The following is a 13653-nucleotide window of genomic DNA, read 5'->3' as shown; positions in this document are numbered from 1 at the left end:
GATACGGAGATTATATTGACAACCTACACGGGGCAGAGAGTGTACCCCATCGGGACAATAAAGGTTGCAGTGGCCAACAAGGGCGAAGGAAGTCAAATAATGGACTTATATGTGCTACCGGAGGGAGGTCCACCACTACTAGGCCATGAGTGGTTTAGAAACATAAATATGGACTGGCATTCGCTAAAAGCCATAAAGAGTGAGAACTCGGTGCAGATAATCAGCCCAGACTCTATAACTGATGATGGTAAGACCAACCCATGTGCAAAAGACAAAGTTTCAGCACAGAATTCCACTGAGCAACAACAACATAGTTTAACAGAGAATTCTGAGTCTGTCAAGTCTACTGATATGCACATTTTTGAGGGACACTGGGCTCGAACTCAACTCCATTTCAAACTACAACAGCAATTAGAACAAATGATTCGCCGTTTTGAGCAAGAGATGAATGAAATAAAAAAGTTCTTTGTTACAGAGTGGGAGAATCTGGAAAGTCAACAGAAGCAACTGATGGAGAAAATGGAGCAGGAGCACACCAACCATCTGCGCGAGGAGGCCGAACGAATCAAAGCTGATTCAGGTTCTGAAGGTGCGTGCCATAATCTGGTGTCAGAAGAGTTAACGGTCAGCCAACTCCTTCATATGCTGAGGGACAAGACTCTGAAATGGGAAAAACTTGAACACGAGCTGCGATCTTCAAAGGAAAAGGGTTCGGAGCTCTCAAAAGTCATTGAGATGGCTGATGTGACGACACAGACTGAAACGACTGCAACAGAGCAGCCATTGGATGCCAAAAGTACGCTGACTCACGTCAATGTAGAACAACAGACCACTGAAACAGCTGCTCCGGTAGAGGGATTGCATAGTCCGATCAATCAATCTCCAAAGGAAGTTGAAGTATTAAAATCACAAATGAGGTCACTAGTAAACGACTTGCTGAAAGCCCAGAAAAAGCTGGATGCAGAGGTACACATGAAGAAGTCTCTTCAGGAAAGATGTCTGGATTTGGAACAAGAGCTGGCTAACGTCCAGCTGGGTATGGAGGAAATAGACGACCCTCTCACTGGTCTAGCTCAGGACGACACCGAATATTACCATTACCTGGTGGACGACACCGAATATTACGATGTCCTGTCCTGCCCAGCTTGTAACTTCGACTCCCAAAGTGCAGAAATCATGGAGGAGCACCAAAAGTCTACAGAACATCGGGAGAAGCTGGCTCTACGACGGAAACAGGAGGAAGAGAAGGAGGAACTGCGCATGCAGCTGGCAGCTGTGGCAGCTGACAATGGAGCCCAGAGAGTCTCCAAGAAGCAGAAAAGGAGAAGTAAAAACGGAAGATGACCCATCTGAACCATTATCACCTCTACCAGATCACACACGTGGTCCCTCCGAACGGAGCCAAATCAGTTCGGAAGTTCAAGCTGTTAAATCCATGAAAGGACTATTGAATGAGTAACGTGAACCGACTACACCACAGAGATTGAATCTGTGAACTGTTTTCCGCAGAGACTGAATCTGTGATATGTTACGTTAAACATGAAGTTATATATGTATATATGTTATTACGTTATGTTAAATGGGGGGGATGACTATAAAGCTAAGAAGGGAGGAGTGTTGTGTATGTAACCTGTTCCACCTTAAGAGAGCTTAAGCCTGTTCCACCTTAAGAGATGTACTACTTTCTCAGGCTGCTGTAGACGTAATACCGGGGGTGAACACACCGGTATATAAGCACTGTGCAGTAATCTTGTATTCAGTATAGTCCCTACCTCCAACCAGTAAAGACCTGTTTTTATTGTTACTCATTAGTCTGTTTTAATTAACTAAATAATTCACAGACTTAACAGTGAGCACTTTGGTGACAGTGACCATAATACGGTAAGATTTAAGGTGGTCATGGAAAGGGACAGGGATGGGCCGGAAATAAAGGTTCTAAATTGGGGGAAGGCCGATTTTAATAGGATAAGGCAGGATCTGGCCAAAATGGACTGGGATCAGCTACTTGTAGGAAAATCCGCATCGGAGCAATGGGAGGCTTTCAGAAGGGAGATTGAGATCATACAATGGCAACATGTTCCCGTAAAGGTCAAGGGTGGTTCCAAAAACCACAGGGAACCTTGGATGTCAGGGGATATACGAGAATGGATTAGGAAAAAAAGGAGGGCTTTTGGCAGATACAAAAGGCTAAAGACGGAGGAAGCCCTAGAGGAGTACAAAAAGTGCAGGGGGATACTTAAAAAAGAAATTAGGAGATCAAGGAGGGGCCATGAAATAACACTGGCGAGCAAAATAAAGGAAAATCCTAAGATGTTTTATAAGTATATTAAGGGTAAGAGGATAACTAGGGAAAAAATAGGGCCCATTAGGGACAAAAGTGGCAATGTGTGTGTGGAGCCGGAAGATGTAGGAGGGGTTCTAAATGAATTTTTTGCATCTGTTTTCACTATGGAGAAGGACGATGTAGACATAGAAATAGGGCGGGGGGACTGTGATATGCTCGAACATATTAACATCGAGAGGGAGGAGGTATTGGCGGTTTTAGCTGGCCTAAAAATGGATAAATCCCCAGGCCCGGATGAAATGTATCCCAGGCTGCTGTGTGAGGCAAAGGAAGAGATTGCGGGGGCTCTAACACATATATTCAGGACCTCTCTGGCCACAGGGGATGTGCCAGAGGACTGGAGAACCGCTAATGTAGTACCATTATTCAAGAAGGGTAGTAGGGAAAAACTGGGGAACTACAGGCCAGTGAGCCTAACATCAGTGGTAGGAAAATTATTGGAAAAAATTCTGAGGGACAAAATTTGTCTCCACTTGGAGAGGCAAGGATTAATCAGGGATAGTCAACATGGCTTTGTTAAGGGAAGATCATGTCTGACTAATTTGATTGAATTTTTTGAGGGGGTGACTAGGTGTGTGGATGAGGGTAACGCAGTGGATGTGGTATACATGGATTTCAGTAAGGCCTTCGATAAAGTCCCGCACAGGAGACTGGTCAAGAAGGTAAGAGCCCATGGAATCCAGGGTGCCTTGGCACATTGGATACAAAACTGGCTTAGTGGCAGAAGGCAGAGGGTGACGGTCGAAGGTTGTTTTTGTGACTGGAAGCCTGTGGCCAGTGGGGTACCACAGGGATCGGTGCTGGGTCCCTTGCTGTTTGTGGTCTACATTAATGACTTGGATATGAATGTAAAAGGTATGATCAGTAAGTTCGCGGATGATACAAAAATTGGTAGGGTGGTAAATAGCGAGGAGGGTAGCCTCAGTCTGCAGGACGATATAGATGGGTTGGTCAGATGGGCGGAACAGTGGCAAATGGAATTCAACCCGGAAAAGTGCGAGGTGATGCACTTTGGGGGGACTAACAAGGCAAGGGAATACACAATGAATGGAAAGACCCTAGGCAAGACGGAGGGTCAGAGGGATCTGGGTGTGCAAGTACACAGATCCCTGAAGGCGGCGGAACAGGTGGATAAGGTGGTAAAAAAGGCATATGGGATACTTGCCTTCATTAGCCGAGGCATTGAATATAAGAGCAAGGAGGTTATGATGGAGCTGTATAAAACACTGGTTAGGCCACAGCTGGAATACTGTGTGCAGTTCTGGTCGCCACACTACAGGAAGGATGTGATCGCGTTAGAGAGGGTGCAGAGGAGGTTCACCAGGATGTTACCAGGGCTGGAGCGCTTCAGCTATGAAGAGAGACTGGGCAGATTGGGTTTGTTTTCCTTGGAGCAGAGGAGGCTGAGGGGGGACATGATTGAGGTGTACAAAATTATGAGGGGCATAGATAGGATGGATGCTGAGGAGCTTTTTCCCTTAGTAGAGGGGTCAATAACTAGGGGGCATAGATTCAAGGTAAAGGGCGGGAGGTTTAGAGGGGATTTGAGGAAGAACTTTTTCACCCAGAGGGTGGTTGGAGTCTGGAACTCACTGCCTGAAAGGGTTGTGGAGGCAGGAACCCTCACAACATTTAAGAAGCATTTGGATGAGCACTTGAAATGCCATAGCATACAAGGCTACGGGCCAAATGCTGGAATATGGGATTAGATTAGACAGGGCTTGATGGCCGGTGTGGACACGATGGGCCGAAGGGCCTCTATCCGTGCTGTATAACTCTATGACTCTATAAGAGATAGGAGCTGGAGCAGGCCATTTGGCCCTTCGAGCCTGCTCCACCAGTTAAACATTCCAAAGATTCTCAGAGGGTTGTGAATCTTTGGAATTCTCTTCCCCAGAGAGCTGTGGAGGCGGAGTCAGTGAATATATTCAAGGTGGAGATAGACAGATTTTTGAAAGGTGAGGGAGTCAAGGGTTATGGGGAGCGGACAGGGAAGTGGAGTTGAGACCAAGATCAGATCAGCCATGATCTTATTGAATGGCGGAGCAGGCTCGAGGGGCCAAATGACCTACTCCTGCTCCTACGTCTTATGTTCCTAACAAGATCATGGCTGATCTTCTACCTCCACTCCTCCACACTATCCCCATACCCCTTGGTTCCCAAAAAATTATCGACCTCTGTCTTGAATATATTAGGTAGGTTTTAAAGGAGTGTCTTAAATGAGGAGAGAGAGGCAGAGAGGTTTAGGGAGGGAATTCCAGAGCCTAGGGTCCAGGCAGCTGAAGGCACGGCCACCAATGGTGGAGCAATTAATATCGGGGATGTGCTAGAGGCCAGAATTGGATCTCGGAGGGTTGTAGGGCTGGAGGAGGTTACAGAGATAGGGAGGGGCGAGGTTGTGGAGGGATTTGAAAACAAGGATGAGAATTTTTAAATCGAGGCATTGCTGAACCAGGAGCCAATGTAGGTCAGCGAGCATAGGGTTGATGGGCCTATGAGTCAGAAGGTCGTATGTTCAAGTCCCACTCCAGAGACTTGAGCACATCTTCCAGGTTGAAACACCCAGTGCAGTATTGAGGGAGTGCTGCACTGTCGGAGGTGCCGTTTTTCAGATAAGATGTTAAACCGAGGCCCCGTCTACCCTCTTGGGTGGATGTAAAAGATCCCAGGACACTATTTCGAAGAGCAGGGGAGTTCTCCCCGGTGTCCTGGGGCCAATATTAATCCTTCAACCAACATCACTAAAAACAGATCATTGGTCATTATCACATTGCTGTTTGTGGGAGCTTGCTGTGCACAAATTGGCCAGAGTGTTTCCTACATTACAACAGTGACTGCACTTCAAAAAGTACTTCATTGGCTGTAAAGCGCTTTGGGACATCCTGAGGTTGTGAAAGGCGCTGGAGAAATTGCAAGTTCGTCCTTTCTTTCATTGTGAAGCTGATGTTTGCTGGCCTCAACATTATGAACCTACGAAAAGAAAGACCGCCCGTCCCATCCATGTTCACTCAGGCCATTGGAAGGTGCAACCTCGTGTACATCCCCATCCCCATCGCTCCTCGCCAACTCCCGGTGATAACTTTTGAGGTAGACAAACCGGGGTGCCGTGGTGGTGGTATGGTGGGGTGGGGGGATTGGGGGAAACCCTATAGCTCAGTTTTGGGAATTTTCACCTCCACCTCCTAAGCCAGTCGAGTGCCAGGAGTCCACGGTTGCATGTGACGCATCACTCGGTACGCTTAAACAATGTTCCCTTTAAGCTGCGCGACCATGCAGCGCTCTCGAGGTCCCATGCAGCCGGTGAGCCGGCTGTTAAATGCAAAAATCCCGCGTGCGCGGATTATTGAATGGGCCGCGCAGCCCAAAAAAAATTGGAGGGAATATTGCACTTCAACCAACCGCCCTACCCAACACTGAGTCAATGCGGGACCAGTAACGTCCATCTCCTCCCATCGTGCTGGTCTCAAATGGCAGACCTCTAACTTTATTTCTGATGGTCATGTGTCTATAATTTTTTGTTTAAATTATAACATTTGTGGAAGGTAGGTCATGTTTGACTGACCAATTTAGACTCATTTTTTGAGGAGGTCACTGGCATGGCGGATAGGGGAGTGTTGATGGGTATTGTCTATATGGACTTTGAGAAGATTCCGCACAAGAGATTATTAGCAAAAATGAAGCACGTGGAATTGGAGGTAACTTTGTGACATGGGTTGGGAGGTGGGAGACAGAGTGTAGGGATAAAGGGTTCATTCTCTGGCTGGAGGGATGTAAGAAGTCACACAACACCAGGTTATAGTCCAACAGCTTTATTTGAAATCACAAGCTTTCGGAGCGCTGCTCCTTCCCCAGGGATCTTTACTGGGGCCTCAACATTTCACCATGTATCTTAATGGCCTAGATGAAGGCGGGTAAGTGGAATTGAGGTACAAATCAGCCATGATCTAACTAAATGGTGGAGCAGGCTCGAGTGGCTGAATGGCCTGCACCTATCCTTATGTTTGTATATAACATGCTCCACTTCCGCTGCCACCCTTTGTGTGAAGAATATGCAGTAAACTCTCGTTTAAACAGCACCTAATCAACCGGAATTCTTTAATAACCGACAAAATCGATAGCCGGTAATCTTGCCAAATCCATCCATTTTTAGTTTTTCCAAGTCTGAGTTTCCTGCGGTGGCCGAGTTAGTCACCGTTTTTTTTGTTAAAAATTGCCTACCTCTCTGTTATCTGGAATTTTTAATCAAATGGCACCATCCCGGTCCCGTCGGTGCCGGATACAAATGAGTTTACTGTATATCTTTGGGGAAGCAGACTCACACTCCCAATCTCTCTCTCTCTCACACTCCCAATCTCTCTCTCTCTCTCTCTCTCTCTCTCTCACTCCCAATCTCTCTCTCTCTCTCTCTCTCTCACACTCCCAATCTCTCTCTCTCTCACACTCCCAATCTCTCTCTCTCTCTCTCTCTCTCACTCCCAATCTCTCTCTCTCTCACACTCCCAATCTCTCTCTCTCTCACACTCCCAATCTCTCTCTCTCTCTCTCTCTCTCTCACTCCCAGTCTCTCTCTCACACTCCCTCTCTCTCGCTCTCTCACACTCCCTCTCTCGCTCACACTCCCTCTCTCTCTCTCTCTCTCTCTCTCTCACACACTCCCACTCTCTCTCTCTCTCTCACTTCCAGTCTCTCTCTCACACTCCCAGTCTCTCTCTCTTCCCCCAGTCTCTCTCTCTTTCTCTTCTCCCCCCAATCTCTCTCTCTCTCTCTCTCTCTCTCACACACCCCCACTCTCTCTCTCTCTCACACTTCCAGTCTCTCTCTCTCTCTCTCACACTCCCAGTCTCTCTCTCTCTCTCACACTCCCAGTCTCTCTCTCTTCCCCCCAGTCTCTCTCTTTCTCTTCTCCCCCCAATCTCTCTCTCTCTCTCTCTCTCTCTCTCTCTCTTCTCCCCCAGTCTCTCTCTCTCTCTCCCTCTCTCCCTCCCCCAGTCTCTCTCTCTCTCACCCTCTCTCTCTCCTTCCCCCCCTCTCTCTCTCCTGCCCCCTCTCTCTCTCTCTCCTTCCCCCTCTCTCTCCTTCACTCTCTCTCTTCCAACAACAACATGCCCTCAAAAAAGCCTCGGCACCGCCGGGCACCCCCAGCTAGTGTTTGTATATAACATGCTCCACTTCCGCTGCCACCCTTTGTGTGAAGAATATACAGTAAACTCTCATTTAAACAGCACCTAATCAACCAGAATTCTTTAATAACCGACAAAATCGATAGCCAGTAATCTTGCCGAATCCATCCATTTTTAGTTTTTCCAAGTCTGAGTTTCCCGCGGTGGCCGAGTTGGTCACCGTTTTTTTTTGTTAAAAATTGCCTACCTCTCTGTTATCTGGAATTTTTAATCAACTGGCACCATCCCGGTCCCGTCGGTGCCGGATACGAATGAGTTTACAGTATATCTTTGGGGAAGCAGAGGTAAAACATTGGGAAATTTCAAAGGATTCTATAAATGGGAAGAGTTTCGGTACTGGAGGAATAAGCCAGAGAGGGTAGAGAGTTAGGGTATTGGAGGGATTGGCTAGAGAGTTAGGGGTACCGATGGGTAGAGAGTCGGGGGTGCCGGTGGGTAGAGAGTCGGGGATACTAGACGGTGAACACTGATGTCTGCAATGCCATTTCCTCATCTTTCATCTAACGCCATTCTGCACCCAGCATCCACCACACAAACCTTCCTGGCACGGTTCCCAGGGAGATTTTACCTGTTTTCTTAAAGTGACTGCTGTCAGTACACCGACTTTCCCTAAAGACCCAATCAACTGCTAACTGCCCTAATATCTTTGTAATTGTCTGTTAGCCCTTTTCTACCTAAAGTGTCAGCTTGGCTCAGTTGGTAGCACTCTCGTTCTGCGGTGGAGGTTGTGGGTTTGAGCCGCTCTCCAGGACACGTGCACAGTATCTAGGCTGACACTCCAATGCAGCGCTGAAGGCCAGCATCCCATTGTTGATGGTATTTTTTTTTCCCAGTAAACTGAGGCCCCGACTACCTGCTCAGATGGACCATAGAGATTCCGTGGCACTGATTGAAGATCGAGCCAATCTCCTGGTGTCTTGGCCAATATCTCTTCCTCAACCAAAAAGGCCAAGAAAAAGATTAATCGGCCACTTGGTGTTTGAGAGATTTTTCTGTGCGCAAATTGGCTGCGGCTTTTGCCGAGAGAGTTAGGGTCAATTACAAAGATATTAGGGCAGTTAGCAGTTGATTGGGTCTTTAGGGAAAGTCGGTGTACTGACAGCAGTCACTTTAAGAAAACAGGTAAAATCTCCCTGGGAACTGTGCCAGGAAGGTTTGTGTGGTGGATGCTGGGTGCAGAATGGCGTTAGATGAACATGAGAGATTGATGAGGAAATGGCATTGCACACATCAGTGTTCACCGTCTAGTATCCCCGACTCTCTACCCACCGGCACCCCAACATTCTCTACCCACCGGCACCCCAACACACTCTACCCACCAGTACCCCAACACACTCTACCCACCAGTACCCCAACACTTTCTACCCACTGGCACCCCCGACTCTCTACCCACCGGCACCCCAACACTTTCTACCCACTGGCACCCCCGACTCTCTACCCACCGGCACCCCAACACACTCTACCCACCAGTACCCCAACATTCTCTACCCACCGGCACCCCTGACTCTCTACCCACCGGTACCCCAACACTCTCTACCCACCGGTACCCCAACACTCTCTACCCACCGGCACCCCCGACTCTCTACCCACCGGTACCCCAACACTCTCTACCCACCGGCACCCCCGACTCTCTACCCACCGGTACGCCAACACTCTCTACCCACCGGCACCCCCGACTCTACCCACCGGCACCCCCGACTCTCTACCCACCGGCACCCCAACATTCTCTACCCACCGGCACCCCAACATTCTCTACCCACTGGCACCCCAACATTCTCTACCCACCGGCACCCCAAGACTCTCTACCCACCGGTACCCCAACACTCTCTACATAGCTGACTACATTTGTTGGTTGCCAAGACCTTTTGGATGGCCTGATGATGTAACAGGTGCTCTACAAAGGAAAGATATTTTTGTGCTTTACATTATTTTATTTTCCTTCTAACAATGTTGTTGTTTTTCCTCCGCCCTCCCCCAGCTCCCAGTTATGTGATTGAACTTGGCTGTGCGTTAGGGGTTACGCTGCTGATTCTGGTCGCTTCAATCATCATCTACCACTTCTGGTGGATCGAGATCATATTACTTTACCGACTGTACTTCGGGACCGATGAAACACTAGGAGGTGAGGGAATCCTGACGTTTAACGGTGGACGAGCTGTACTGTTTGACTTTATTTCCCCTTTATTGAAAAGTTCAGAATTCCCATAAAGGTGGATCCAGGAAACGAGTGTCCAATTCCACATGAAACGACCGTCGCCAATGCGGTGTCCAAGCTGAAGTTGCTTGCATTGAGCCCCCTGGACTTGACTCACGTACTTTTCAATTAATTTATATTAAAAACATTCTCTCCCCACCACCCCCTTTCCCCCCCGCCCCCCTCCTCCAACCCCCTTCCCTCGCTGGCGCTCAGCACCTTCCAGTAACTCACCCAGGTGATGGTTGTTCTTGTAGTTGTTCGCAGACTGTTGACCACAGCAACCCAGAGCCTGTCCTCCCCTTGTGTCCACGTACGTGTGCACTTATCGCACGTTGTGTCGGCCGTGGCTCAGTGGGTAGCACTCTTGCCTGAGTCAGAAGGTCATGGGTTCAAGCCCACCCCGGGGACTTGAGCACAAAAATCTAGGCTGACACTCCCACTGCAGGACTGCGGGAGTGCTGCACTGTCTGAGGAGCCGTCTTTTGGATTAATCGTTAAACCGAGGACCCGTCTGCTCTCTCAGATGGACTTAAAAGATCCTGTGGAAATATTTCGAAGAGCAGGGGAGTTCTCCCCGGTGTCCTGGTCAATATTTATCCCTCAATCAACATCACTAAAAACAGATTATCTGGTCATTATCACATTGCTGTTTGTGGGAGCTTGCTCTGCACAAATTGTCTGCCACGTTTCCTACATTACAACAGTGACTACGCTTTAAAGCACTTTGGGACAGCCGCTGGTCATGAAAGACGCTGTAGAAATGCAAGTCTTTCTGTCTGTCTTTTATCAGCATGATCGCCCTTGTTCAATAAAGGATGTAAGGATAAACCCAACAACTACAGGCCTGTCAGCTTAACCTCGGTGGTGGGGGAGCTTTTAGAAAACGATAATCAGGGATAAAATTAACAGTCACTTGGACAAGTGTGTATAGTTAAGGGAAGTCAGCATGGATTTGTTAAAGACAAATCGTGTTTAACTAACTTGATTGAATTTTTTGATGAGGTAACAGAGAGGGTTGATGAGGGCAATGCGCTTGATGTGGTGAACATGGATTTCCAAAAGGTGTTTTATAAAGTGCCACATAATAGGCTTGCCAGCAAAGTTGAAGCCCATGGAATAAAAGGGACAGTGGCAGCATGGATACGAAACTGGCTAAGTGACAGGAAACAGAGAGTAGTGGTGAACGGTTGTTTTTCAGACTGGAGGAAGGTGGTGGTGTTCCCCAGGGGTCGGTTCTAGGACCACTGCTTTTCTTGATATATATTAATGACTTGGACTTGGGTGTACAGGGCACAATTTCAAAATTTACGGCTGACACAAAACTTGGAAGTGTAGTTAACAGTGAGGAGGATAGTGATAGACTTCAGGAAGACATAGACAGGCTGGTGAAATGGGCGGATACGCGGCAGATGAAGTTTAACTTAGGAAAGTGGGAAGTGATACATTATTGTAGGAAGAACGAGGAGACACAATATAAATTAAAGGGTACAATTCTAAAGAGGGTGCAGGAACGGAGAGACCCGGGGGTATATGTGCACAAATCATTGAAGGTGGCAGGACAGGTTGCGAAAGTGGTTAAAAAAGCATACGGGAGCCTGGGCTTTATAAATAGAGGTATAGAGTACAAAAGCAAGGAAGTTATGATGAACCTTTATAAAACACTGGTTCGGCCTCAACTGGAGTATTGTGTCCAATTTTGGGCACTGCACTTTAGGAAGGATGTGAAGGCCTTAGAGGGGGTGCAGAAAAGATTTACAAGAATGATTCCAGGAATGAGGGACTTCAGTTACGTGGATAGACTGGAGAAGCTGGGGTTGTTCTCCTTGGAGCAGAGAAGATTGAGAGGAGATTTGATAGAGGTGTTCAAAATCATGAGGGGTCTGGACAGAGTAGATAGAGCGAAACTGTTCCCATTGGCAGAAGGGTCGAGAACCAGAGGACATAGATTTAAGGTGATTGGCAGAAGAACCAAAGGCGAAAGGTCGGGGGATTGGGATTAGCTGAATTGCTCTTGCAGAGGGCCGACACGGGCTCGACGGGCCAAATGGCCGCCTCCTGTGCTGTAACCATTCTATGATTCTACGTTGAGCTCCCGGTCTTGACTCTCGTGCTTTTCAATTAATTTATATTAAAAACATTCTCCATTCCTTTTCCCTTCTCGAAGGTGTTGACTCCTCGCTGAGACTCCGCACCTTCCCATAACTCACCCAAGAGATGGTTCTTCACGTAGTGGTTGGAAAGACTGTTGACCACAGCAACCCAGAACCTGTCCACCCCTAGTGTCCGCACGCATGTGTACACTTATCAGCATGACCCGATGATGATGGGCTTAGCTGGTTCTTTCCTCTCCCTAACCCAGGGGCGTTAAAGTCAGTCATGGCCCCCTTCCTGACCACTGTCTGGGCTGATTGAACCCGAGTCCCTTTGCTGTGTTGAACCCTCAGGGAGCTCTCTCATTCTTCAATCCCCTCTGGATTACTAGTCCAGTAACCTAACCAGTACGTTGCCATACCCCGTGTACACAACTGGTACAGGCACAGGCAGGGAAGGCAACACAAGGCATTCGCACCAAAGCATTAAAATCTTTCTCTCTGCCTCTTTTTTTGTGATTTCCAGATGGGAAGGAATACGATGTCTACGTGTCGTACGCGAGGAATGCCGAGGAGGAGGAGTTCGTCCTGATGACGCTGCGATCCGTTCTGGAAAACGAATATGGATACAAAGTCTGCATCTACGACCGGGACAGCTTGCCTGGTGGAAGTATGTACGAGCGTGAGCAGAGTGGGGGCTGCTCACTGTCCTCTTTAAGGTCACCTTTGTCATTTCCTCCCTACTTTCCCTCACTTTTCTATCGCCTGAAGGTGTTGACTCCCACTCGGGGAGCTTCCCGAAGGCAGTGACTGACTGAATTGCGATCAGGAATAAAAGCCCTCTTTGAATTCCACCTCCCCCCCCACTTCCCGAACCCAAGGTGTTGCGGCACTCACAGTGCTGACCACACTGAGGCAAACTAGATCGAGGCAGGTAGAGAACTGAACATTGCATCTTCTTGGATTGCGATGCTCAGCTTTCACTCATTGAATGCTTCATCCTCTCCGCCTCCCTCTTGGACCTGCTGGTTAAAAGCATTCCCCTTGCAAGAAGGCGCCAAGTTTGCTCCCTTGCCTGTGCTGAGTTAGTCACCTGGGCTGTAACGATGCCAATGCAATTGGCCTCAGCACCCGGGGAGGCGATAAATCGTACAGGGCACCTGGAACACAGGAAAATAGAAACAGGAGTAGGCCTTTCAGCCCCTCGAGCCTGTTCCGCCATTTAATGAGATCATGGCTGATCATCCAAACTCAGTGCCCTGTCCCTGCTTTCGCCCCATATCCCTTGATCCCTTTAGCCTTAAGAAATATATCCAACTCCTTCTTGAATATATTTAATGAATTGGCCTCAACTGCCTTCTGTGGTAGAGAATTCCACAGGTTCACCACTCTCTGGATGAAGAAATTCCTCCTCATCTCCGTCCTAAATGGCTTACCCATTATCCTTAGACTGTGACCCCTGGTTCTGGACTCCCCCGCCATCGGGAACATCCTTCCTGCATCTAGTCTGTCTAGTCCTGTTAGAATGTTATAAGTTTCAGTGGGATCCCCTCTCATTCTTCTAAACTCTAGCGAATACAAGCCCAATCGATCCAATCTCTCTTCATACGTCATTCCTGCCATCCCAGGAATCAGTCTGGTGAATGTTCGCTGCACTCCCTCCATGGCAAGAACATCCTTCCTCAGATAAGGCGACCAAAGCTGCACACAATACTCAAGGTGTGGTCTCACCAAGGCCCTGTACAACTGATCATGGCTGATCATACTCACAACTGCTAGTCAATGACCCTGCTCGACAATTTGTATGTAAGGATATTGTATTATGGGGAAAGGTTGGACAGG

General features: G+C 48.1%; 1 protein-coding gene across 1 annotated transcript in view; it reads left to right on the top strand.

Moving 5' to 3' along the window:
• The window catches only part of il1rap (interleukin 1 receptor accessory protein), a 101489-nt gene that overhangs the window by 73878 nt on the left and 13958 nt on the right, over nucleotides 1–13653 (top strand). Inside the window, exons 11-12 of the mRNA XM_085989692.1 lie at nucleotides 9503–9646; nucleotides 12338–12481. Coding sequence (XP_085845818.1) covers nucleotides 9503–9646; nucleotides 12338–12481 — 288 coding nt within the window. The remainder of the gene's footprint in view (nucleotides 1–9502; nucleotides 9647–12337; nucleotides 12482–13653) is intronic.

The sequence above is a fragment of the Somniosus microcephalus genome, chromosome 6, assembly GCF_052327205.1.
Source record: "Somniosus microcephalus isolate GS21.2 chromosome 6, FLI_Smic_1.0, whole genome shotgun sequence".
In the NCBI taxonomy this organism is placed as follows: domain Eukaryota; kingdom Metazoa; phylum Chordata; class Chondrichthyes; order Squaliformes; family Somniosidae; genus Somniosus; species Somniosus microcephalus.
Note: the sequence above shows the minus strand (reverse complement) of the source record. Positions and strands in the feature narration are given on the sequence as shown.